General features: G+C 47.2%; 1 protein-coding gene across 1 annotated transcript in view; it reads left to right on the top strand.

The window, feature by feature from the left end:
• Positions 1-27551, top strand: part of TMEM164 (transmembrane protein 164) — a 718173-nt gene that overhangs the window by 186267 nt on the left and 504355 nt on the right. The window contains exon 2 of the mRNA XM_069612615.1: positions 231-280. Within this exon, the coding sequence (XP_069468716.1) occupies positions 231-280 (50 nt within the window). The remainder of the gene's footprint in view (positions 1-230; positions 281-27551) is intronic.

Below are 27551 nucleotides of genomic sequence, written 5' to 3'. Positions count from 1 at the left end.
TTGAAGATTTATAGCTATTTCTGAACCCCAGGAGGCGTCCTAAACAGATATATGTATGTTTTTAACCTGCGATGATCCTGCTTTTTATGGATAAGTATATCCAAATAAAGTTTTGTTGTTAGCGACATTGGTGTTTGAGATGTATTTGTGATGTATTGCTTAGATTTGCAGAAGTAGACACCGTGAGCATGCATGCCATTCTGATGCTATGTTTTGCTTGGGTTTTTCAGATTTTTCTCCTCGCATGCCCTCCCTGTAGAACTGCCATGGTGGTCTTCAGGTAAGTCCACTCTGCTATGAATCGCTATCCAGTGTTTCTTTGTATTGTGCATATTTCGATTGATTATGGACCATAAAAGCACTAGTTTTTCTGAACATGCTGCTTGTCTTTCATACACTGTGCTCACTGTGGCCAACACTGTTCTCTATTTCAACAACAGGAGTTATCTTGCCTACCTTGTCTCATTTTAAGCACAATAAAATTATGACCCAACATTCGACCGACAAAGTACTCTGGGAAAAGTATAGCGACAGTTAAATACTGCCCTTGAGCTGCCCTTCTCTTTTAGGCGCCAGGCCTCCCTTTCCTCATAAGTATCAGTAGCTGTTTGGATTCCTGACTCTTGCGCCATATCGTAGGAAGCGGGGCCTGTTCAGTCTCTGGGTTGTGCATGTCACTCTCCAACCCAAGCAGAGGGCCTTGTGTTGTCTCTTGGACTGTGAAACCTTTCCTGATCTGTCCCTCATTCAGTCTGTTGGACTATATGCCCTCTGAGTGTTTCACTGTGAGCTACCACATGGGAAGCACCTTCTGGGCCCCTGTATGCGTCCTCTTGATATGGGCTTTTATGGCTTGTGGCACCTAGGCTTCTGATTCAGTGTCGTTTCTGATCAGCAATATTAATTGCTATGCGCCAGACTGCTTTTGAAACTTTGGGTCTCATTTATTATTAGGAAATGTATTGAGTGTGGATCTAGCTTTGGAAAGCAACAGAGTGCTTTACAATAATTGGTGGGAAAAAATGGTGAAGGAAGCACAGGAAGAAGGCAGTGGGGACCTAACAGTGGAGGACAGGAAATGTGTCCGCAATGACTCAACAAGCAACCAGGGGAGGAAACTGTTCGGATTGGATCACCCAGTCTCAGGTTGGGTGGGGAGTGCACTTGGGTGTTAGGGAGGAGATGTTCCTTGAAGCTCCTTCCTGAACTGTAGAAACAAAGGGGCAAGTCTGATGTTGACGGGAGGAGGTTCAAGTGTCTTGGGGGCAGAGACTGAGAAGGCTGGTCCTCTGGTTCTTTCATTCCTGCACCAGCTTGAGTTCAAGTCTGCATATCCTTCTGTCTGGTGGATCATAGGACTCCAGAGATGCTGAGTTTCTCGGCGAGGTTGCTTGAGGACTTCAGGGTGACCGCCTTGTAGATGATGCAGCAGGACTTGAAGATGATGGGGGGGCTTGCAGCAGGAGCCAATGCAATTCAATGAGGGTCGGGGTGATGCAGTCACATTTGCAGAGTCATTTGAGTGGTGCAGCATGCAGGACACATCTCAAGGGCGCCAGGTTAGCTCATACAGACTGTTGGCCCCTTGAATCATCTGGGCCGGGCCTCTATGCCTTGCAATTGCCCTGATATGGGCGGTGTCTGACTCTTGTTTCTTCCTTTTTCCATAGGGACCACAGTGTGGTTCCTAAGACTGTATTTTCTGTGGGGATAGTGAATTAAGGGATAGGAAGAAAATGTCAAATCCCATTGCTGTGAGGCTGAACATTTGTTTTTTCCTCCCTTTTGTGCACCTTTTCTCATACAAATAGATTTATTTATTTATTTGCATTTATAAAGCGCGCATCAGCCCTTAGGCATCGTGGCGCTGTTACAGTATACTTGCTTAAGCGGACACCAGTTTGCTTATAATGTACAACAGTTTACAGAGTGTGTTCTCATACATATGAAGGTGAGATGCGTTAGCAGTAGCAAAAACCATTTGGTTGTAACATCAGAGAAGGGATTGCGCCTATGAGAGAGTGGTTATTGGAAGAAATGCGTTTTCAGTGCCTTGCGGAAGGTTTTTTCCTGAGTGTGGGAGGTAGCCTGTTCCAGTTTTTTGGGGCTAGGACTGCAAAGCTCGAGCCTCCTGCTCTGGATCTTTTAAAGGTCGGGACTGCAAGTTGGTTGCAGTGCTTGGCACGCTTGGGTCTTTCGGATGTGGCGCGGTGAATGTTTTCTGAGAGGTAGGGGGTGCTATGTTTGATCAGCAAGAGTGTGTGATGGAGAGGGTTTTAAAGAGGATGCGCTCTTTAACTCCTGTTCAGTGAGGTAGGGGTATGAAATTAAGCATGAGGGAGCTGCGGAGCGGGGTGTGGCTGCCCCCACCCCGCATTTAACTGCAAAAAAGGTGCAAAACAACAAAGAAATAAAATAAGATATTTTGGGCATTCAAAGTAATTAGTGTGGTATTTTCACCTTAATCTGTGAATTAATACATGCAATTATTATTGATGATCATTGACTATCAAATTGAGCTATGAAAAATAATTGGTAGCACAGCTAGACAAGTTAATTGTAGAATTACTCTGCAGAAGTCTTTTTTCTTTTTTTTTGTAGAGGTCCCACCAATGAAACCAATTGTGGTAACTGAATACCCATGTTTTGTCTAACTTTATCTATTGTCCACAGGTCTCATTCTGGTTGCGCGCTCTGATACCTAACCAGTAATGCAGTACTTTACAGATACCGTATTCATGCATTCTTTCCTCCTACCTCAAGTAGCAGTAATGACGAGACGAATTCGGAATAGTGGGTAAAACCTGATTAAAAAAGATAGAGCAGACCTAAAAAGGTAGAACTGACCAAACAACTAAAAACGGGAAAGAAATGACTGGTCCACTTCCACCGATTTACAGACAAAGCAAAGAAGCTCAATGCTAGCCCAAGAGTTATTAGAAATATACAGCCCTGCAGAGAAGTTCTATACCGTTTCACTTTAACTCTGATAAAATACAGAGTAAAATTGTTTGCAAGCAAAAAGATAGAAAGGAGACTGCCCCCTGCTTCCAGCATTACAGCTCCATGGAGATGTCCGGATGACTGGTGCAAGCAGTGCCACAGAACGTAACTCTTATATTATTACTGACGGATTTGACGCGAAACCTTACAGTAAAATGCATCGTTTGGTTTACATGTATTACTAGGTGCATAGAAAGAGGCTCAGCTTCACCTCACTGATGATGCCCAACAAGGCTGAAACACGTGTATGGGGTTGCTGATGGTACTCTTGTTCAGAGAGGAATTGCCATAGCATTTCGGTGCTGGACTGCCCTTGTGGGCGGGACAAAGACTGATATGCAAATGGATATTTCCCATCTGTGAAGGTACAGTGAGCAAAAAGCAATGGCTGCGAACTCTCAATGTGGTTAATAACCACTGAACAGGTTATCATGCCTTGTTCTTTCGAGAGAGGGGCGCCTGCTACCTTTTTTGCATAGAAATCTAGATTACAAAATGACATCCTTTTTTTTTATGGTCAAATATCTTGTAACTTGCCTAAAAAATATACCCCATCGAGAATGGAAACAACATTTTTGACTCTTTAAAACAATTGTTTTGCTTCCAACTTGAAAAAATGGGGAAGAAAATACAGCCACGTCAAAAACGTACCTGGAACCCTGAAAATGCCCCATCGGCAAGATCAAGACCACTACCTGCAGTAGGCAGACAGAGAGACCAAACAACCTATTGATAATGGTGGTTGTGTTCCGTAGGCCTGTGGGCTTTGCAATTTTACAAGTAATATGCTTCAGGTAGAAGCAGCCTGGCCTAGTAAAAGGCTTGTTCAGCTGCTTCAGTTTCGAAGATGGTACCTGTCATGGCTACTGTATTGATGAGGTAATAATGGTCTTGGAGATTTATGGGGCTTAGGGCTTCTATAGGAACGGTGGGTAAGAGAAAGAAGCAGTTGTACTGCTTATGAGAAGATGGAGTGGTGTCTGTAGGGGGACATTGAAGTTCTCTACTTCATAAATAAAGAAGAGATCAAGAACTTGCCTGTGGCCTAGAATACTTCATTTGCTGAAGAGTGGCGGGCAACTTGCGGGAAAACACCATGGCCCCATGGCACTTGAGCTCTGCATTATGGCGTCTGTGTCTCTGATGTCATCCAGGTTGTCGGATGGCTTGCTGTGATCATGGGCAGTCCGAGCGAATTTGAAGGTCCCCTAAGTCGAGGGGGAATGGGCCCAGGGGATCGTGGGAGTTAGACTGGAGGTGTGCCCAGAACATCATGAGCAGATGCTGTTGGAGATGAATATCAGAGGAATGGACCTCTGAACGGGTTGCACGTATACCAGGAAGTGCATTACTAGAGGAAGATTAAAGGCAAGGACCCTGTCATTATTCTCTGCTTCTTTTTCGTGTCGGTGCTTGTGTTGGTAACTACCATGCAAATAGTCTCCACTGTAACCCTTTTTAGCTCTGCCTTGGGAGCCACCAATTCCATGAATGGAGTGGAAGCAGTACTTGGCAAATTATATTGCCACAATTGACGCCTGCAAAGAAGAACATGCTATTACTGCACTCTTGAGGTCCTGAGGGACACAGAGTTTTCAGATAATTACCTCCTTTGTGAACAGGGTAAGGAGATGGAAGCAAAAAATATGAATGGCGCGTAGACGCCTGGATGTGTACCATTGTCCTAAAACAAATGTTGTGGTGAATCGATATTATTTTTATTCTAGGAAGCAATACATTGATGAATCCGTGGATGATTATGTGGGCACTCTCAAAAAACGTGAACATGCAAATTTGTCAGGGGGTTAACACAAAATGACCTCATAAGGTATTGCATCATAATCCATATAAACAGCAAAGATCTAGAAGAGATGGCTGTGTGGTAATCCTTTGTTGGAAGAAACTATAACGATTGCCAAGAAGATTAAACATACTACAATTTGTACCAAAGCAATTCAAGAAAACTGCAAAAACCAATAGATGTTACAGTAGTCAAGCCTAAGGAGGGGAAAGATGCATCTGTTGGAAAATATAAGGAGAGAAAAAGCAAGGAGGGTTGAAACAATGCCCAATCAGCAGGTGCTGGTGGGGCGAAAACATGTTTAGCTGGAAATGCTATTGTGGAAAAAAGGGACATTATCCCAATTCATAAAACTGTTCTACTTTAAACAAAATATTTTTTCAGTTGTGGGATGAAGGGTCATTTTGGAATTGTGTGTGGAAATAAAAAACAGGTTAATAAAGTTTGATGGGTGCGGGTGGATGAAAGAGGGAGCAGCAGGTGGAAGTGATGGATTCAGGATCACCATACACCATTATTATAATGGATAAATGGGTAGAGCTACGAATTGAAGACATCTGATATGAGATCCAGGAACCTTTGGGGGTTCAGTAATGAAAATGTTAGGAAATAGAATGGCCTTAATTGAATTAAAGGGGAGATTAGCAGACGTGAAGGTGTATGTGGCCAGGAAACCAGTGAATGTGGGCTCGATAGGCCACATTTAAAATGAAGCTTAATCCAGGAAGTGAGGAACCCGTGTCAATTGTAAGAAAGAATTGTAAGAAAGAAATGGGAGGATACACTAATGGAAGTGAAAGAAAAATTATTCATGGTGTATTTAAGGACGATATAAGGAAACTTAAGGGATATTGCCACAATAATGAACTGAAGGCAGGTGTAGATTTGTCACATGCTGTGAGACGTACAACTATAGCATTAAGAGATGTTAAGGATGAAGTTAAAAGGGAAGGAGATATAGAAGAAGTAGAGGGATTGGAATAGGGTTTTCCAATTGTTGTAGTCAGGAAACCCAATGGTAAAGTGAGAATTTGTATGGATTTTAGAGAGTTGAATAAGGCGATTGTGGTGGGAAAGTACCCCTTGCCAGTGATAACGGAAATTTTACATTTGACATGCTTCGCTTCTAGAACGTAGACGGTGTTTGTTCATTTAAGCTCCTGGTCAGTGTTTGTAGTTTTAAAATCCACCACGACTCCTTATGTAAAAGAACATTAGTTACATTGGTGTTGGAATTGACCACATCCACAACCCACCATGCAGCATCAGGGCCCTGCTGTTCAATAAAGTGTAAAGTGTGCAACAAGGGGTGCTGTATAAATCATACACCTTATTTTTGAACAATGTTCCCCTATCCTTTTATTCACTGCACGGCTTGTCTGGCCAATATACTGGAGACAGCAGGCTTATTGAATAATCTATACCCCCTTCAAAGTCTTACAATTAGAGACATTCCTAATGCTCCATTCCCTCTCATTGGCCTGGAATGTTTTGATTTTTCTTGTAAATCTGCACACAGTGCAAGTACCACAGGAATAGTGCTCTGTAAGGTTCCTCATATTCCAAACTGTACTTCTGGTTTCTTTTTTTCTGAGTCTGGAGTGGGTGAGTGATTTCTTCAGGTTCTTAGACCTCTTGAGTGCCATCCGTGGTGGTGGTTCACCCGGGAGGCTTCATTGCACCAGGGGACAAATTGTTTTAATTGCAATTTGTAATCTGCTTGTATCCGGTCCAAAAGTGGTCACGGAGGTCCGTCTGTTGTCCCTGTTGCTTGGGTCCTGTGGGACCAGCAATGTGTCTCTTGGAGTACATTGTGCCCTCTTACTTGAGTTCTTGAGGAGTTTCCTCGGATAACCTTGAGCACTTAAACGATTCTCCAGATCACTGACATCTGTGCGGTAGTCCACTAAGTCAGTGCAGTTCCTTCTAATCCTGAGGTACTCCCCATAGGGAAGATTTTCTTTCAATATGCGTGGGTGATAACTGGTGAAATGTAATAGTGTTTCTGTCCGTGCTCTTCTTGTAAAGGTTACAAATAAGTTTACCTTCCTGATCTTGGATAGTGAGATCCCATAAATGTACCCGTCGAGGACTGCTCTCCATTGTAAAGTCTATATCTGGGGTTATACTATTCAACCAGGTGTGGAATACATTAAGTGTACATATGGCCCCTTCCCAGGTGAAAATAACCTTGTCTATGCATCTTTTCAACTTCAATATCCTCTGGTGAAATGGATTATCTTCTGCAAAGATGTCTGTATCTTCATAGACAGCCTTATAGATGACTGCTAGGGTAGGCGCAAATGCTGCGCCCATGGCTGTCCCACAGGTCTGAAATTAAAACGTGTCATCAAAGTTGATGTTTTTTTGAGAGACCTATGGTAAATAATTAGATGATAAAAGTAACACGCACTCTTTCCTAAGCCACATGCAGCGTGAAATATTTGCAGGTGCACTCAATGGCATCTACCTGTGGTATGCTTGTATAGAGTGCTCTTATGTCCATGTTGATCAACAGTTGGGTGGATGAGTCGAATGGTGTATTCTCTAAGTAATTCTTTCTCGGGCATTTATGCCGATCAGAAAAAGATTTTTCAGACTGATTATTCATGAATTGTTTTGTTAGGCCATTTTTCGTGTTATAGTAATTTTTATTATACAACATTTGCATAGCACGCTGCAAAGCCCCAGGGACATTAGCTTCTGCCAGCACTGTTCACAATCCAGACCTGGGAACCCTGCAGAATCCTGTGCGCAGGTCGATGAATACTGCATAGATAAACATTTTCCTTAACTTGACATTTGTCAAGCAACATCTTGAGGCATGCACATTGATCTACTGTGCTGATGGAACTCTGAAAACCTACCTGCAGATGAATAATAATATTGTTTCCCTCCAGCCTGGATTCAAAAGGAACCAGTAGCCACCTCGCAAAGATCTTCCCACCCACATCATGCAGGCAGATCAGACGATAGTCTCCTGATTCATCCTTAGAACTCTTTTCACGGATGGGTACTATTTTCACCCTTGTCCATGAGCCGGGCACCCTATTCAATTCAAGTGCTGCATTAAAGATTTTTGTGAGGTAGGGTTGCTCAAATCAATGGGCTCATTCTGGAAAAAGGCCACTGGTATTCGATCAGGACCCAGGGCCTTGCCAGCTTTCTGACTTAATAGGGCTTGTTACCTCAGCCTCCATAACCACCAACTGGATGTTATTCTTATCTTTGCTTGAGGACCCATCCAGATCTTCCTATTTGGCTAATGTCCTGGTTTCCTGGTACAGGTTCTTAGTGTTCACACCACATGTACTCTGAGATAAAACCCTCCAGTTGGCCTAGCTCTGGTGGTTTCCCTTTGCCAAGCAATTCCCAGAAACTCAGCGAGTCCTTACGTTTAATGGAATCAAGCATCTTCTCTCACATATCTTGAGTGTAAACCTCCTTTCTTGACTTGATCAAGTCTTCATAAGCAGCTCTTACTTCACGTAGGGCTTGAGAGCCTCTGACCTGGACATTTTTAGCACAGGATATCACATCTCCCTTTACTCTGCGACACTCCCCGTCATACCACTGCCTGTTGCTTCACACGGTTGCTAGGTGCAGAAAAGTGCTTGCCCAGATTTTTTATTATATATTGAAAAATCTCCCCTTTCCTTGGGACTTCTCCCACCGGTATAGATCAGAATATGTCCGGTGTTGGCATAATTTCATTATAGATGCACTGTAAAAGGTCCTCCGTATTCAATTTAAACCACCTGGTTGCCCGCCTTGCGTGGCCTGCTATGCATATATTTGCAATGGAATGGTTTACAGGCATGTGGCCGTCTCCCATGAACACCTTGTCGATACTTGAAACAAGAGGTCAATGGTCACTCTATGCAAGATACTACTCTAAAATTCTTGGCTAGGCTCCAGGATTCTAAATTCACTGGAGTGTAATCTACTAAACTTGAATGCGAAACAACCTGAAAGGTATGTTTTTGCAGGCTGATCCTCCAGAAATCTGCCATTCCTTGCCCTCCTGTTCATTGCGAGTAACAAGTAAGCTTCTTCTGTCAATTTACTTATCCTCTTTGGTTTGTGGAAACTCAATTCCCTTATCCCAGATAGAGTGAGGAAGAAGATGCTCTATCTCTCAATAACTTCCAGTGGCTCTAAGGTACATGCTAAAAACTCCCACCACCAGAAGCTTTGGCTGCCATGAATGTTAAATAACTCAACACCATTCCCTCTACTCGGGAGCATGTGCAAATGAATTAATAGCCATTCTGTTCCATCAGTGCCTGTCGGGTGAAGTTCCACAAAATTGCAGCATAATCCATCAATAATTTTTGCAGAAACATGCAATGGAAAAACAGCTATGCTAGTCCTCCTGGACCTCTCTGCAGCCTTCGACCTAGTAGACCATGCAGTACTGTGCAATCACCTTAGGTCGGTGGCTCACTTTTCAGGAGAGGGCATAGCATGGGTCCAATCCTTCCTGGCAAACTGTACATTGAGTCTTCTCTCCTTCAGCCTCTGCCGACCCAATTCATATATCATGCAGAGTACCTCAAGGATCCTGTGTTTCTCCTATCATGTATAACATCTTTACAAAGCCGTTGTTTGACAAGTTGTATGGACTGGGTGTCACCTATACTAATTACACAGATGACACCCAGATCCTTATCCCTCTCTCAGGTAATTTTACGGATGACACGGCTTTAGTAAACAGGATATATCTCCTCATTCATGAATGGATGGCATCCCATGGTCCTCTGCCTGAATGACGACAAAACGGAGATACTCATCCTAGGATCTGAAACCAATATCAAGAAACTTAATGCTAGCTACAGTTCCTTTAATATTGATAACAACGCTATCAAGGTGATGCCTGCTGTTAAGGCACTAGGTATCTATCTTGACTGCACATTTAAGAAACAAGTGAACTCACTTGCATCTACCACAGCCTACACATGTAAGCTTATCTGGGCCTGCAGAGCTTTCCTTTCCACCACAAGCTGCATTACCCTGGCCAATGCCCTCATAATGTCTAGATTAGACTATTGCAATGCCCTGTACTCGGGTGCCAACAAATATGTTGCGGATAAATTGCAAAGACTGCAATATAACGCACTAAGAGCAGCACTGAATATCCCCTCTAGAGAACATATATCTAATTTCAGAAAAGACATCTGCTGGTTAAAAATAACTGACAGAATCCTCGTGAACTGTCTCACTCACTTCCAAATGCCTGAACAAATTAGCACCTCCCTACCTGGCCAATAGGATAAATAGAACTTCTACACGTCCGACGAGAGCTGCCAACGCTCATGCCCTTGAGATCCCTAGATTTAAACGCATTACAGCTGGAGGAACCAGCTTCCCAGTTAAGGCGGCACAATCGTGGAACGCGCTCCCTACCAACCCCCGCATAGATGAACCTTACCCCACATTTAGACTTAAGGTACTCAAATGGATTCGAACAAATTACCTCTAACCTGACTACCTACCGACCTCCTCCACTGTATCATTCCCTGACCTTATCCATTCTTCTGTAACATGTGTAGCCAACTGTCATACCACTACACTGTAACCATTAGTGCAGTAACTATATATCTGTATGTATGTATTATATGTATTTATCTGATTCTCCTATGTAACCAAGCTTAAGTTCTCTTGTCCTACTGTGCCCAGCTACCCAAGGGTTTGGTGCGCACTATCAAATAAACAGACAAACAATATTGGATCCACCCATATAGTGAACGCCTGCTGGGCCCCACCCCTCTGCCTTGTGAAGCCAGCTTAATGTTATATCCTTGCAGATAAAGTGCCTCCATGGGCCAAGTCTCTTGCAAGCAAATCACCCGAGGCTTCCGTGCAAACTCTACACAGGCCTCATCCAATAAGTGCCTTCGAAGGCCTGCAGGATTCCAAAACAGGACACGCACCAGCGACCCCCGCATGTTTCCACATTCAACAATGGATACACTACATCAGAATAGTGGTGCACAGTCTGTCAACCAGGTAAGCGGATGGAATCCTGCCTAGCTGCACCAACACCTCTTTCCCCCAATGAATCTGCTCTGTTGGTACCCGCAATAGTACAATTCTATCCCCTATCAGGCTTGGGGAGCCGAGTATAACAGGCATTCATTGGAGGGCCTCCCCCACCCTTAAAGCCAATATAGTCTCTTCTCTTCACTTCTGTGTGCATACGAACGGAAACCCTGTTGGTTCTGGGGGTTTCTTAATTTGAGAGAAATTTCCAAAGTGCTAGGGGGACGAGACCTTTTTCCATAGTTGTTACCCTGGTTACCTGGTCCTCCAAGGCCATCTCCACCCTAACATAATGTAACGACTTGGGTTCACTTGGGGATTCCTGCTTACAGCTCACAATGTCACCACGAATACTGCTATAAAACCTCTTCTTGCCCTGAACCAGTGGGTGACTTTATTGACCAGTGAGTCATCCCACTCCTTGGTTATTACACCCACCTGCGGTACATTCACCAAATATATCCAGCGTTTCCCACTCTGCTTGTTATCCAAGCCCTGCCCCCCTCTTTACCACCCCCCCCTGGAGAACCAGGACTCGTGCCTATCCTAAGCAGAGCCACCAGCTGGGTTTTAAAGGTGAAGTCGTTAATTACCTTAGAAACACTTTGAACAGTGTGTGGCATTCTAGTTGGTACAAGTTTTACACTTTGGATTTCTCTAACATAGGAGCAGTTCTTGCACGATTATCTTTCTCATCCACAGATGCTTACAAGGTCCCTACTTTTCTAGATGCGGCTAAATGATCTGTAGAAAGGCTCCGTTATCCACTGCAGTAAAAAGATCACATCTTTTCTCTCAACGGTATCTGTAGAAATAACCTAATACTAAAAAACTAAAGGTGAAATTACCGAATTTCTTTGACCGAAAATGGTTGGTATTTTCGTATATGTATAATACATTATAGGTGGGGTAAGGGTCTTATAGGTGGGGTAAGGGTATAAGCTAGGGTGGGGGAGTGAGGTGCGGATGTGGGGGGACAACCGCCATATTATTAAAAAAGCAAAAAGTAACTTTCGTTTTTCGGTCCAAAAAATAGTCATTTCTCATTTGTTTTTTTTTTTGTTGAAATGTTCACGGATATCCCTCTCAGCAACCAGTATTGCCAGGGTCCCCCAGCATGTGCTTGCTTTTATTAGTTGGGTGGTTAGGTCTCTGAGCAATATCCCTTACTCCTCGATTCTGCCCTCATAAGACCGCATACTAGATCGATTTGTGACGGCTAACCCAGGGGGATAGATATATACCATAGTATCCACACCTTGCTCTGCAGCCTCCTCGGTCTCACCCGGTCTGACGCCCTCTTCTTTGTCCCTTGGCCATCTTCTTTGTCCCTTGCAGAACCAGGACTCCTACTAGTGCATGCCTTTATCCCCTCCACCAGAATAGTATAGCTTATCCCCTCACTTTGCAGGGGATGATTCGGTGTAGTATAGCCAGGCAATATATTCCGTACATTCAAGAGAGGAATTGGGGGCCCTTTAAACTTCCCCTGGCTTTTTCTTCCATTGCCTCTATAGTGATCTTCTGAGGTGTCTTATCCTGTCCTGGGTTAGGCTCATTACACACAGACAACTCCTGCGAAATAATGTAATCACTGTGTTCCAACCCATCACCAGGGGAAACTGCACAATTAGACCTGAATTTTAATCCTGATGGAGCATCCCTTGATTCTCTGTGAGGTCTGCGGCAAAGGTTTAGGTAGTTTGACAGGCTCTAGATCATGTAAAATGTTAATGATTTCGTTAATCATAGAATTTGCGGTCATCTATATGTTTTGTAAGAGTGCCTGATTTCTTGGTTGCTCTCCCATTAGTAGGATAGTGTCCTGCTTTCCTTTTAGAATATTGACACACTGTAATCGCTGTACAATACAGAAACACTTCACATCAGAAATTCAGTCATTTAAAATGTTAAAGGGACAAAAGCTAATCCTAGCATAAAAGAACATAAAAGCTGATCCAGGATTTTATAAACTGACAAAACATTTAAATGAATCCTACATAGGAATCATGAAATAACCCTGGGCACAGTCCAGCTTTACACAATCCTTAACAGTGCAGGTCAGTCACACTCTTCAGACCCTTAATGTGACACATGACCCCTGAGCAAGGTACTCCAGACAGCTTGCAGGGCTCCCTTAGTCTTGCACCCCCACCCCTCTTGCTCACTGGATCTAGTCTACACTTTAATGTGTCACAATCACACAAACCCAAGGCGTTCAGCAGGGGGGCCACCAACTCTTGGTCCTGGACTTGAGATCGCTTCCTGCACTATGCCATCGACTTGTGCTGTTGTGTGCTTTACATGGAAGTCCCAGGGCATATAATGTACAAAACCAAGCCAACCCCTTGCTGTACTTCGCAGTAGTTTCCCCGGTGCACTACTGGAGTAGACTAAATGAACACACAAGACAATCCTGGAAGTCTCATTACAAGCACTGGCGTGGACAAAATGAAATGAGCGTGCTGAGGCCTACTTGCTCAAACAGCTTGCGGCTAAAACAGGGGTTCACTGCCCTTTCCCTCACCGGGCTTTGCCGCTCCGGGCCAGCAGAAGGGTAAATATAGGAGCAACAGTGGGAGGGGCAGGCTCCTGTCAGCTGGGTCCTCCGTTAGTAGCCTGTGGCTACAGCAGCTGCTCGCCACCCTTTCGCTCACCGGGCTTTTTCTAAGGGCGGATATAAACCAAGGTTGAATGCCATGAAGGCAATTTAGGGAGCTCCCTGTCCCAGTAATAAAGATGAATTGCACTCTTACCTGCGCTTGCCAGAGTATTACAATACATTTATAACAGGATTTGCTGACATTAATCAGCCTTTAAGAGAACTTATGAAGAACGTGAAATTTGAGTAGACCGAAAAATCCGAGAACCAGTTGTAAAGGAGATTGAGAGGCATAATGGGAGCATCATTACTAGGCGGTTTTGTGCCGGAAAGAAAATCTATAATTAAGGTGGATGCGAATTGCACCGGTTTGGGTGCAGTGCTTATCCCAGAAAGATGGGAATAGAGAGAATGTTTGCATCTAGGGCAGTGACTGATACCGAAACACGTTATTCAGTGATTAAAGGAGAGTTGTTGGGGAGCTGAGCATTTTAGGCAGTAGATTCTGGGAGAGCAATTTGTGATGAGAACGGATCATAAACCTTTAGTGGAGGTCTTAACGGTAAAAGGGAACATCTAAGGAATTGCCAAGGATTGCCAGATTGGTTCGGAAGTTAATAGAATACAATTGTGAGGTGGAATATTGTCAGGGATAAGAAATTGTTTAACAGGTTTTTTTCCCCAGGATGGAGTTACTGGTGAGTAGTACAAATGTTTCGGAACAGAATGTAAAGGGACAAGTATGTGGAATTGTGTCATTGGGAAGAGATGAGTGAGAAGATGGAAATCTGGAAGATGAGTTGCTTAATAAGGTGAAAGAATGGATTGTTTGCGCATGTCCAAAAAAGCACAAGTTGGAGACTTATAATGTGTACTTTATGGTTAAGGAGGAGTTGTCAATTGTAAGGGGTTGGATTATGAGGGGGTCTAAGGTGAAACCTCCTGAAAAATTCAGGGAACAGGTGATTTAATTGGCCTATAAAGGTCACCCTGGAGTCATAATAACAAAAAGGAAGGTAAGCGAGAGATATTGGTGGCCAGCGATGGATGCACAGGTTGAGAGGATATTTAATGTGTGCCTTGTACAACTTGTGATAGGAATTTGGTAACTAATACAATGTCTACTCACATTCATGTGCCAAAAGGATCATTGATGGAGCTAGACATTGATATTCTGGGTCCTTTTGAAGGATTAGGACAAGGAAAATAGGTTCTTGTTGGTAATGGTAGACCGATATTCATGTTGGCCAGAAGTGGTAGCATTGGATAAAGTGACATCAAGAAACGTCATTGTGTTTTTAGAGAAAATATTTCGAAGAGAAGGCAATCCAGAAGTGGTGCTTGGTGATAACGGTCCTCGAATAGAGCCAAGGAGAACAAGGAATGTTGTGACAAAATGGGTTTTGGATGGATGTTGGCATCTGTCTTATCACCTGGCAAACAATGGCATGGTTGAAAAATGGAATAGGGTTGTTTGGGAATGTGTGCAACTAGCTTTAGCTAATGATATGGACTGGAAAAGAGCTTTGAGTGATTTGTTACGGGGCATTACAACAATGCCCCGTAGTGCTACAGGGGTTTCTCCGTTCCAGTTTGAAGCGAGACAGAGAGCCTAACTGTACGTTTCCCCATTGTGGATGGAAAAGAAGTTAGGAATCAAGACAATAAATGAAGGTTGTGTTGCCAATAGAATGTTGGCAACACAGAAGAAGACTATGGAGTACCATGCCGAGCCATTCATTGGTAGTAGAAAAAGAGGAGCTGTGCATCCGACAGTATCGGAAGGACTGAGGCTAGAGTTTGGGATCATTGGGATTATGCTTCTGGAGAGGGCAAGAGATGCCAGTGGTGTAATGGAGAAAAGGTCTGTAAGAGGAGAATCTCTTATAGCAAGTGGATCTGATAAAGGAAGCAGGCAGAAGGGAGAAGGGTGTGAGAAGGATTGCGATGATTCGGAAAATACTGGACAAGTTACAGGAATATGTGGTGTATACAGAACAGGAGAAGGATTTTAATCCCTAGAAAGTTACAGGAAATGGTGGTATTGGCATTATTTTGTATTATTGCTATGTTCAATATTTATTTTGTGTGTTGTATCAAAATTGTAGCGGAAGGGGATGAGTAGTGATGAGGTAATAATTGTAGTGGAATGTTGTGGGGCTTAGGGCTTCTACAGGAATGGTTGGGAAGAAAGAGGAACAGTTGTACTGCTAAGGGAGAAGACTGAGTGGGGTCGTTGAAGTTATGTACTACATAAATAAAGGAGAGCCAAAGAATGTACCTGTGCGGCCTAGCTACTACACCTTCTGGCCCCGTTCATTATTTATAATCACGCTCCCGGCCCGTTTGCTGGTTCAGTTTGAGGTTAACACACGTGTTTCGCTTTAAAATATACTTGCTACTGCCAAATATGGCTGGCCACGTCTTTTACATACATGTTTTCGATATAGTTAAGCCCCAGCACGGTCACAGGCTCAATTATTGCTGAGTGAACGAAATATCCCACAGGGGACATCAGGGTCGGATTGGCCCCTCGGCCGGGCCGAAATCATCCCTGGGGTGTGCGGGCCGGTTTCTGGCGATGTCTGGGCCGGTTTCTGGCGATGTCTGGGCCGGTTTGGAAGAAAAAAAAAAATATATATATTTTTTATTTTTTATTTTTTTTCAAAAATCCTTTCATCCTTCTTAGGTCGATGAATGAGTACTAACATAGGTTGAGTTATATTGTATGCATTTGTTCTATAAAAAGAGGTAAATGGTCATGCAGCGAGAGGTGGGCCACTTTTTTGAGGCGAGGGCGTGGGGGGGTCACTTTTTTTGGATGACTCGGCCTATTTCTTGTCCCAGTCCGACCCTGGGGGACATGTACACATAAAAATGAGCATACGCCCTCTCTGCTCTGCCAGGCTCACGCAATATGGCGGCTTTTAAAATGTTGCTCATCGTTGCCCTGTTGGTAACAATAGAAGTGAAATTGATTGCTACGCTCGTTGAGGCCGGCTCCATAAGTGCACACAGTCCCATTGGGGATGCCATGTCTCGCGCGGATCGTCTGGCATAATATTTTGCTCTTGTTTTCACCTCGATCAATCCAGTTAATCTGCTGCTTTATATCTGACGACTGTGCAGCCTCCTGCCGGTGCAGAAATACACTCTTGCGGGCAAGTAATCAAATGATTGCAAACCTCCACACCAGGGAAATTATATCCAATGGAAACTTTGCTAATTTGCTGCATAATTCATGTGCACAGGACTGTTTATTGGCTTGCAGAAAGGCGTGCTGAGAGGCATGCATGGATGGTGCTGGAGTAATGCTCTGCAGAAATAGTATGTATGGGCCAGGTTTTATGTTTTGGGGGACACAATGCTTTCCTCCCTGGTTCCCATCTGCTGGTTGCAAAAGCAGATCCAGATTTTTTAAAAAGGGTCCTGCAATGTTTCAAAATTGGAGCAAGAGATGGAGGATTTAAAGAGTTTGGTGGATCCTGGAGAAAGGGACCCTGGAGTGCATGCACAAGCATTGCCCCAGGTGAATGTGGGCTCTGTACAGCATGCAGCGAGTTCCTCCGGGGGACAGTGCTCTGCAGGCTATTTATAGGGGCCTGGCAAAGGGTCGGGAACAGTCGGCCATTGATGACAAACATGTTTTTCAGAATCTTTGCTGGTCTCGGATGTCGGTGAGCAGCAATAGTTTTGTGCATGCTGGTAGGGGTATTTCGGCCAGGAAGTAGGTGGTTGGGCGGAACCAGGAACATAGTGCAGTTGAGGGACTGGGTTAGGGCTGCTCATACAGGGGCAGGTATTGGATGTTTTTTTTTCTTTTTATTCTTGGGCCTAAGGGCATAGTGCCTCCTTCCCCCAACTCATTAAGTATTTACTGGCCCGCTCAGGGGCGGATTGGCTGGGTCCTGTTATTGGGGTGTCTTCCCATCCAGTGGCCTGCCAGATCCCGGCAGCCCTTCCAGATCTCCTCCAAAGGGGCTGAGGGCATCAGTGTGGCCTCACGATGTGCAGAGTTGGCCATCTGCTGACCGCTGCATGAGTATGGGGAGCGGCGGTACACTGGGGGCGGCGCAGCATGCCGTACGCTGGTGGGGTTCCATTGTATTCTTTGTATGGGCTGTGCCATGTTTTGGCCAGCAGGGGGCCGGAAACTGCTCCGGGAACGAAGTGCTGATCTGAGTTAGTACAGTACCGTGAGCCTTCAGAGCGGTGTGATATGGTGCCAGCAGAGTTTGCCATCGCAGTGATTTTGCCTGGGGGATTTTATGATTTTGTTTTGGGCAACCCAGGGGAGGGTAGGGAGCAGGGGCATTTGGTGGTGGTGGGTCTGATGAATTCAGAGAGATCATCACTAAGACCCCAGTATGGGCACCCTCTCATGTGGCCTCTCATGTGGCCTGGTAAAGGCAGCCGCTACCTGATCCTGAGTCGGGGTTGATATTATATGGGAGGGCACTCTTGTCAGGGGGAAGTAATAACCTCTTTAATTCATGATTCCCCTAACGTTCCTAAAGCCTTCATGTTTTTTTTGTAAACAAACTGATGTTTTTGCTATTAAAACCATTTTGATTTTCAGAATGCGTAGGGTTCTGGGACTGGGAAGAGAAATTCAGTTATGAAGACCATGAAACATAATGAGCGGTCTAGTTGTTGTACTGTGGAGCACCCGAGTGGGACTTTAAAAGCAGTAATGAGTTTCAGGTAAAGGAAGGAGACGCTGATGTAGCAGAGGTTGAAGCATTACCGAATGCGGGATATGCTGTGAAAGCAGGAGAAGCACCAGCTGAAGCTGACGTGGGAGAGAAAGTACAGCTGGAAGCAGCAAAGGGAAAAGCTACACCGCGTGGGAGACAAGCTCCCAACAGGCCTAACAGAGCTGTCGGAGCTCCACAGGAGGAGTGCGCTCCCGCGACAGTCATAACAGAGCTGCCAGCCAAGCAGACAGAGCCAAGGAGCTACACTGTAGCACCTGAGTGAACAGAAGATGCAAGGAAAAGACTGGTGAGTTGGCCTGAGATGCCAGATGACCCTGGAGCGCTCTGACTAAGACAGTTAAATGGAACTAATGGTTTTCAATACCGAACAAATGAAATAAGGTAGGAGTGGCGCACCTTCCCTTTTATGGGACACCAATCTGGGGAGATCTGTAACCCACCTTCTCAGGAGACTTTATAAAGGGAAGCAGTTATTGTTCAAACCTCCTCAACTAGGATACTGGTGTGGAGAATCTTGGAGCAAGCACAATTGTAGTAGTAGGAGTTTTCATCCTGGCAGGTGAGTAAGCCAGGAAACGGACCAATAGTAGTTAGTACTGGCAGGCGAGTATACCAGGAAACAAGTGGATGATTTAAAGCCATGTGTTTGTGCTGAAAAGGTGTGTTGGAAAGAACTTGTTAATTCTGTCACCTTTTTGATGAACGGTTGCAGTACCAAAAGTAATTGCAATGCTACCCTGACAAGAGTTTCCTTTGAAGTAGTGCGATGTGATAATAATTACTTGGCCTTTTTGAAGAGAACAATTGTCTTTGTTTATGAACTTGTATTTCGAGGGAGAGACCTTTACTTTTCCAAGCAGGAAACTGTGGAAAATAACAGGTGTTTTGATTTATGACCAAGCATTTATGAAAGAGACATTTACTTTGCCAAGTAGAAGGATACAGTGAATGGAAAAGACTTTTTGTGCTACGTTGAACAGAACTTTGTTATTGCCCAGATCTTTATTGAATCTGAATTTTGCTGAAGGCATTCCTGAATTGATCCAGGGGAAGGGAGTCCAACCTTGGTCACAGGGAGTACTTTCTAAACCCGTTGAGGTTGAATGGATTTACTGTTTTGTTGAACTGAAGACGGCCAAACATTCCTTGTGTAATTTTGTTGTGTGTATTAGTGTGAGGGTTGGAGACATTTTGGAAACTAGGTCATTTTTCTCTAGTCTTAGTTTGCTAGGCAGGGCCACCCTTGTTGGGGAAAGAGGGGCATTTGGCTCGCCCCTTTTTTTATTTAATAAAATGTCAATGTTTGAGAAAACAATATCTTTGTGTCGTCTCGCATTTCTGAGCCCTCACAGGGGGCAAATTGCGTGGGAAGATAGGTTGGGGTGGTATATCTAGTTTAGGTTTTAACGGGTGCAGGGGCGAGGGTCTTCATCAGTGAGAGTAATTGTAGGGCTCAGGGGGCATATTTGAGAGTGGTAAGGAAGTCCAGGGTGTAGAGTGGGGGTTAGTGGTAAGGGGAGAAAGTGGGGTCGAAGGGTGCGGATTCCCCAGTCTTGGACAAAGAACAGGAAGTGGTCATAAGGTGGTAAAGTGGAGCTCCAGTAGTAAAGGAGGTATAGGAGATAAGCCATCTCCTGAAACAAGTGGCCCGGGAGGGGCTAGGACAGTTCCCCCGAGAGCAGTGACAAAGCAACAGAGGGAACGATACAGGCCCTGGGGACTTCAACGTCGAGGGTATGTGGTCGCCCATCACCCACTTGGAGTAGCTGGTAGAAAGCTTGGGTGGCTGTTCCCGGCTGAAATTGCAGGAGCGTTTGGGTGGATGCCTCACACTGTGATTAAAATGGAGCATCCAAATATTTTTATTTATTTCCACAGTAGGAGTATGCTGGGTATAGTAGAAAAAAGGTGCGTAGACGGTGTGGCCAGGACGGAACAGGTGGAAAAGAGGTGAGCACGGAAGAGAATGGGCGAGGTATGGGCAGGGATAGGGTGAACACTGAGGTCCAGTTGGTTAATTGAAGACACTGTCAATAGTACCCAGCTTTAAATACAGCTTCCTGTACTTTGTAAGGAGCAATAGTAGGGAGTAGTAAGAAGCTAAAGCACATGAACATAAAGATACATTAGGGGAAACTGGTAATGAGGGCAGCAAAGAAGGGAGATGGAAAAGGGAGTGGTGGATCGCTGTACAGGGAGGTGAGAGTCGAAGAAGGGGCCGAAGAGAAGGATTGGGAGTGGGCGGCGAAAGCCAGGTTACCAGTGGTCATAGAGTCTGGACCTTAGCACTTGCATATATGCGGGTGCGCTGAGAGTAATCCTGGACAATGGTGTTTGGCTGTTTACGTAGACGTCATCAAGAAGGCATTGGTGAACGACAGGGGTTTGCATGGGTGAGATACAATTACAATTTTAGAGCTTGGTTAGGAGAGGGTCAGAGTGTGATATAGGGGCAGAGATACAGGTATGGCTACAAAGGGACTGCAGGAGACAGAAGTTAACAGCATGTTGGGTGGTTAACAAAGGAGCGTGCCTTCAGGGCAGCAGCGAGTGCTGACACGAGTGTAGTAGGGGGCATGGGAGCATACCATGTCACATCTTGTTGCAGTCTAATTCGAGCGGGGGGTGAGGACAGGGAGAGTGGAGGGTTTAATGACCCAGGTGCCAGTTAAGATGGCAACAGGTTTTTGAAGGGGTACAGTTTAACTAGTGGGATAGTGCACTTTGGGGGATGGGTTTAGGAGGGCCTTTAGGTGTGCTATCGGGGTCCTGGCGTGAGAAGGTGGGTGGAGTATTTAGGTCAGCTAAGGAGTGGTAGTAGATAGTGAAGAGGAAGAGGAAGATGGAGAAAGAGGCTGTCGAGTGGAGAGTGTTTTAGAGATGCAACCATGCCGAAGTTGTCGTTGCTCTCACGTCGGAATGGGAAGAAGACCAGGGTATTTTTGGGCAGCTAGATGACATTTATAGGGTAGCAGGAATTAACATGGATGTAAATGGTTGAGTAATGGAGCAGATAAGTGAATGAGGTTATGTGGAGTATAGAAGAGCTGGTGGATATTGTGGCACAGTTAAGTAATCTTCACCCAGAAACTGTGGGAGCCGCGCGTAGGTGTAAGGGGTACATTACTTCTAAAAGAAGTAGCATAAAATGAGAATAAACAGGAGGATGTAGGGAATGAGGGTGCATGCACCGATGAAAAGTCACTCTCTAATGAGGATTGCTCTGGCACATGGTAATAATTGGTTTGGACAAGCAATTCTCCCAGCACTGCTGGGAGAAGAACCACTTAAAACCCTCTTCCAGCCAGAAAGTGCAGTTAAAACATGTCAAGAAGCAGCATTTGGAAAAATAAAAAACCCTCTTGCCATTGGGCTAACCTGCACAAAAACACTGCATAAGTGTGGAAAACGTTACTTTAATGTGACAGGCCACAGCTTAAAAACATCGGTAACCTGGCTCCTCAGCCTTACAGACAACCAAATCATTAACCCAGAAAGGTAAGCACCCTTCCTCTCCCCTCCCCCAGTCCCTCCCTTCAAATACTCCTTTCGCCTTCAACTCTCCATCTTTCCCAACCCCCATTCTTCCCTACATCTTTCCCTTTCTTGTAACCACGGGCTAGCAGGTCTGTCCGAACAGCACTACACACCCTCTTTACCGCGTTAATAAATCTTCAGCTTCAGCCAACCATCATTTAACCAACTGTGTCCCCGGCACACAGAAAATCCCTCCTCACCGGTGTTTTCTGCCCCCACCCCATCCTTATGCAATTTCTCCAACGTTCTGATGTCCAAACGCATAGTATTTATTCCATTATAGTGATGTGTATCTCATCTTCCTTTAAAAAGGTTAACTTCCTCATCCCTGATATCCAAATGACGTATCGCGTGTACCCGCAACACTTACAAAATGTATACATATCGTTATCTATCCATCTTGTTCCTCTCCCCCAACCCACTACACAGCACCCCACCCTTCTTCAGAAAGAAACAGAGTGAGAACCGTATAACCTCCCACTGCCCACCACACCATTCATTTCTTCGGCATTCAACTCATCTCGGCACTCCAGCTCCTTAATCTAACCCCTGTATCTATGCTCTTACTATCGCCACCAGCCCTACAACTCCTGCCACTTCATCCCCTCCCTACACTTCCTCCAAGCTAAAACTTCTATCCTAGTGTGTCCTAAAAAACTGCCACGTGCACCCCCAATGCATCCAACATTTCCCATTACGCCCCCAAAATCTGTCCCACTGTCAACTCCCCCACTTCCCCCTTACCTCCCACCGCATGATTGAAACCCAGTGCTGGCATCTTGGCCGCCAGTTTTCTGCCCTCCTCCCTTTTTCCATCACCCCCAGGCCCGCCCCTCTTTCCTTCCTGATCTGCCTTAGCCCTCCTGCCCAATATATACCAGCCCTCCACTGACAAGGAACAAGTTACTTACCTGTAACTGTTGTTCTCCAGCATGGGTCTGGCATGGATTCACATGCTCATGAATATTCCCCGTCGTCAGGCTGGGAATCCTCGGTAAAGAAAAATCAGTATCCGTTTCGTTTCTGATCTGTCTTTCGTAGTAGTAACCAATCCCTGATCTCTGCGTCATACTGACGACAGCCAATGACTGCCATCTCACTAAGCCCCGCCTCTGGCAGCCATCTTCAGATTTGGTAGCACGTGAAGTGGCAGTATGACCAAGTGAAGAGCCGCAGAGGGGTAGGCGGGAGGGTTCGCATGTGAATCGATGCCAGACCCATGCTGGAGAACAACAGTTACAGGTAAGTAACTTGTTCCTTCTCCAGCATGGGGTCTGGCATGGATTCACATGCTCATGAATAAAAGAATACATAGCAGTACACATGCACAACCACGGGAGGCGGCAACAGGCTCAACATTAAGCAATACAACAACTCAACATTAAGCATCTCTTACCTTCTCACCAGGCTCACCTTAGGCGAACAGGTTGCGCAGCACTGCTTGGCCGACCCTGGACTCCTCCCTGGAATCCCGGTCGACGCAGTAGAATTTCGTGAAGGTGTGCGTCGACCTCCATGTAGCAGCCCTGCAGATGTCTAGCAGGGGCACACCAGATAGGAACGCCGTGGTAGCTGCGATCGCTCTGGTGGAATGGGCTCTCGGACGGCCAGGCAGCGGTCGGTTTGCCAACCGATGACAGTACATGATACAGCCGGAGAGCCATCCGGAAATGGAAACCTTTGAGAGTGCCTTCCCCTGATTGACAGGTCCAAAGTTCACAAAAAGTTGTGACGTCTTCCGAAAACTGTTTGTGCGGTCCACCTAGAACTTCAGCGCTCTAGCCACATTCAGCGAGTGCAAAGTCCTTTCAGCCGGCGACGAAGGCGACGGGAAGAAAACAGGAAACACCAAGGGTTTGTTGAGGTGGAAGTCCAACGGCAGCTTGGGCATGAAGGAGGGGTGCGTCCTGAGCACTACCCTCGTGTCGTGAAAAGAAGTATGGGGGCTTGCAGGAAAGGTCCTGTATCTCTCCCACCCGTCGTGTGGAGGTGATGGCCACAAGAAACGCTGTTTTCCACGACAAGAACTTCAACGGAGCTGAGTGCAGAGGCTCGAACGGAGGTCCCATGAGCTTGGTCAGCACCACGTTGAGCTCCCACGCCAGGGCCGGAGACTTCACCGGCGGGAACAATCTGAAAAGTCCCTTCATGAATTCTTTCACCAGACGATGAGACCACAAAGACGTCCGTCCCGTGGTTCTGGTGTATCGGGAGATCGCAGCAAGATGAATGTTGATGGAAGCGTGCGCCAGTCCAGCCTTGGCCAGCGTCAGTAGGTACGGCAGTACTTGAGGAGCCGTAATCTGTAGAGGGTTAATCTTCTGTGCATGGCACCAGACAGAGAACCTCTTCCATTTGTGTCCGTAGCATTTAAGAGTTGAGGACGCATTGGCCTTTGCAAGAACCTCTCTGCAGTCGGCCGATATGTCGTAACCTCCAAACTCTAACGCTGCAGGAGCCAGGCCTGCAAGTTCAGCGACTTAGGGTCGTGATGGAGGATGGCGCCTCCTTCCCTGGAGAGAAGATCCGCGTCCACTGGTAGCTTGAATGCCGGGGACGCTGACAAGTCCAGAAGGTCCGGGAACCATATCTGCCTCGGCCACGCAGGTGCGACGAGGATCATCCTGCACTGTGACCTCTTGAGCTGGTTGATGAGCCTGATCAGCAACGGCAATGGGGGGGAACGCGTATAGAAACAGGCCCTCCCAGGGGAACGAGAAAGTATCGCCCATGCTCCTCGGCTGGGGAAACCTGCTGGCGAACCTCCGGCACTTGGAGTTTGTCGATCTGGGGTGTGCCCCACCGTCGGAAGAGGCGGTCCACTAGATCCTGTCGTAGTTCCCACTCGTGGCACGAGCGCAGCTCTCTGCTGAGCGATTCGACGATGGTGTTTTTTATTCCTGCCAGATGAAACGGCACCAGAAACATCCCTTGGGCGACGGCCCCATGCACAGATCCTGCGCCTCCTTGGACAGGGCTGGGGACCTGGTGCCGCCCTGCTTCCTGATGTAGAACATGGTGGTGGTGTTGTCGGTGAAGATCCTCACCACCTTGCCCTTGAGGGACGGAAGAAAGGACCCAAGGGCCCAAAACACTGCACGGAGCTCCAGGACGTTGATATGGAGGGACTTCTCCGTCGGAAGCCAAAGGCCTCTCGCGTGCAGATTTTCGGTGTGCGCTCCCCACCCTTCCAGGGAGGCATCGTGGTCACTGTCTTCTGGTGGCCCGGGGTCTGGAAGTCCATGCCCGCCGTCAGATGTGCGCGGGTGCCCCACCACCGGATCGCTCATCGGAAGCTCTTTTCGAGTGTGATCCTGTCCTCGAAGCTGCCCGTCATCTGGATCCAGCGAGCGTTTAGGAACTCCTGTAACGGGCGCATCCGAAGCCTGCACAGGCGGATGAGATAAATGCAAGAAGACATCATTCTGAGGAGGGATTTGATGGACCTCACCCTGGCCGCGTCCGCAACCAGCATCCGCTGCACCTTGCCCAAGATGGCGCTCGTCCTTTCCTCCGAAGGAGAGCCCAGAAGCGCCACTGTGTCGAGTTTCGCTCCCAGAAACAGTGCGTCTTGCGCGGGCACCAGATGGGACTTGGCGTAGTTTATGGAGAATCCCAGGTCCGTGAGTAGTTGGACGGTCCTCGCCGTGTGCTCCGCGGCGAGCTCCCTTGTCTTTGCTCGGATGAGCCAGTCGTCCAGGTAGGGGTAGACATGGATCCCCTCCAGGCACAGCCGCGCCGCCACCGGTGCAAAGCACTTGGTGAACACCCTGGGTGCCGACCTCAATCCGAAGGGAAGGGCTCTGAACTGGTAGTGACGCCCTTGGACCACAAACCTGAGAAACTATCGGTGTCCCTTTAGGATGGGGATATGGAAGTAAGCATCCTCCAAATCCAACGACGACAGGAAATCGCCCTCCTCCAGCTGACCCAGGACGTGCTGGAGGGTGACCATCCGGAACTTCTGTGCCTTGATGAATTTGTTCAGTCGTCGTAGGTCCAGGATGGGACGCCATCCTCATGTCTTCTTCTTCACAAGGAAGTATCTTGAGTAAACTCCAGAGCCCCGAAGCCTCTTTGGGACGAGCTCGATGGCGCCTTTCTTGAGCATCGCCTTTACCTCCAAGAGAAGCTGAGGGACATGATGTTCCTTCCTGGCCACGGGGGGGGGGGGACACGCGGGCACTTCTTTAGAAACTCGAGCGCGTGACCCTGGGCCAGGACGTCCAGCACCCAACGGTCGGTGGAGATGGACTCCCACACGCTGGCGAAGTTCGCCAGCCGGCCTCCCACCGGGATGCTTCGGTGGGGGCTCGACCCCACAGCCGGTTCAGTCCTGCTTCGACGAAGCTTTGCCGCCTTGTCCTCCCTGGTGACGACGGCGGGGTCCTCCTGACTTGTCTCGTCCCCTGTAGACTTCCTGTGACGACGAACGGGCCGCTTGACGGTAGGTGGAATATCCGCCGCCGGAACCTTTGGAGGCACCCTGCTTGCCTCCGGCGCTCCGAAAGGGCGGCCGTCGCTGGAGAACACCAAGAGCCCGGGCCCTCTCCGTGTCCGTCTTGATGGCTTGTAGGGAATCGTCCACTGTTTTCCCAAACAGGTTGCTCCCGTCGAACGACATGTCCAAAACTCTGGTCTGCACGTCCTGCCGGAAGTCCGTTGCCTTGAGCCATCCATGCCGTCTAAGGCACACGCTGTTGCCCAACTGGCGAAACCCAGTGTCAGCGATGTCCGTCGCTATCGTAATGGCGTGGTCCGACGCCACTTCTCCTTCCTGCAAGATCTCTAGGGCCTCCGCCCTCTTCTCGTCCGGTAGGAAGTCCAGCAGGGGGGCGATCTTGTACCACAACTCCCTGTCGTAGCGGGCTATGATAGCCAAGGCGTTGGCAGCCTTAATCATCGTCGCTGAGGATGAGATGACTCTGCGTCCCATCGTGTCCAATTTCTTTCCCTCGCCGTCCGGGAGGGAGGTTGATGTAGAGGCCAAACCACGCCCCCCCCCCCGCTTTCTTCCTGGCCGCCGCGGAGACGACCGAGTCCGGGGTCGGCTGTGCCCAAAGGCACAAGGGGGCCGCGTCCGGGACCCGGTACTTCTTCTCGTACCGATCCCCTTCTCGCAGGCGTTGTGGATGGGTTCTTGAGGAGGGCAAGACCCTCATCCCAGATATCGTCCAGTAGAGGTACAGCGAGGACCGTCTTCCTCTTGGTCTCGTGCCGTTGATAAAGGAAACCTTCCTTCTCTTCCGGGCAGAGCTGGAAAAGCTCGGATGCCCTGGCGATCATGGCATGAAACGATTCAATCTCTTCGGGCGGGGAAGCCCGGGGAGGAGGTGACGACGGAAGATCCTCGTCGTCTGTACCCGTCGCGCCCGTCCCCGTATCATCCCCACCGGTCGTGGACGGGGAGGAGGGCTGAGCAGGGCGCGATGGTTGAAAAGGAGGTGGAGGATGAATCCTTCTTCTCTTAGGAGGAGGCCCCCCAGTAGGGCCTGGCTCCGGGTCCCCCGTCGGGAGCGGTTCCTCCGTTGGCGGTAACGGCAATCTCGTCAATATCTCCGAGCATAAGGACTGTATAGCCAACAAAATGGCCGCCGAGTTGTCTTGCGGCACTGGTTGAGAGGATTCCGACGGGCGGTCAGGAGCCTCGTCGGCACCCTCGACGTTCTCGTCGTCTCCTACGTCGGGGTCCCTCCCGACGGGCTGGTCTTCCACTCCAATGCCGTGGCTTAAGACTTCGATCAGCTCCTCTTCAGAGGTTGAGGCCGAATCCACGACGACCTCCTGCCCCCCCTTTTTCTTCTCTGTCGGAGGTTTCACAGGGGTCCTGTCGATGGGCTTGAAAGAG

The sequence above is a fragment of the Ambystoma mexicanum genome, chromosome 5p (genome assembly GCF_040938575.1).
Source record: "Ambystoma mexicanum isolate Mex_15411 chromosome 5p, UKY_AmexF1_1, whole genome shotgun sequence".
Classification (NCBI taxonomy): domain Eukaryota; kingdom Metazoa; phylum Chordata; class Amphibia; order Caudata; family Ambystomatidae; genus Ambystoma; species Ambystoma mexicanum.
The sequence above is the reverse complement of the archived record's forward strand: the minus strand, read 5'-3'. Positions and strand labels throughout refer to the sequence as shown.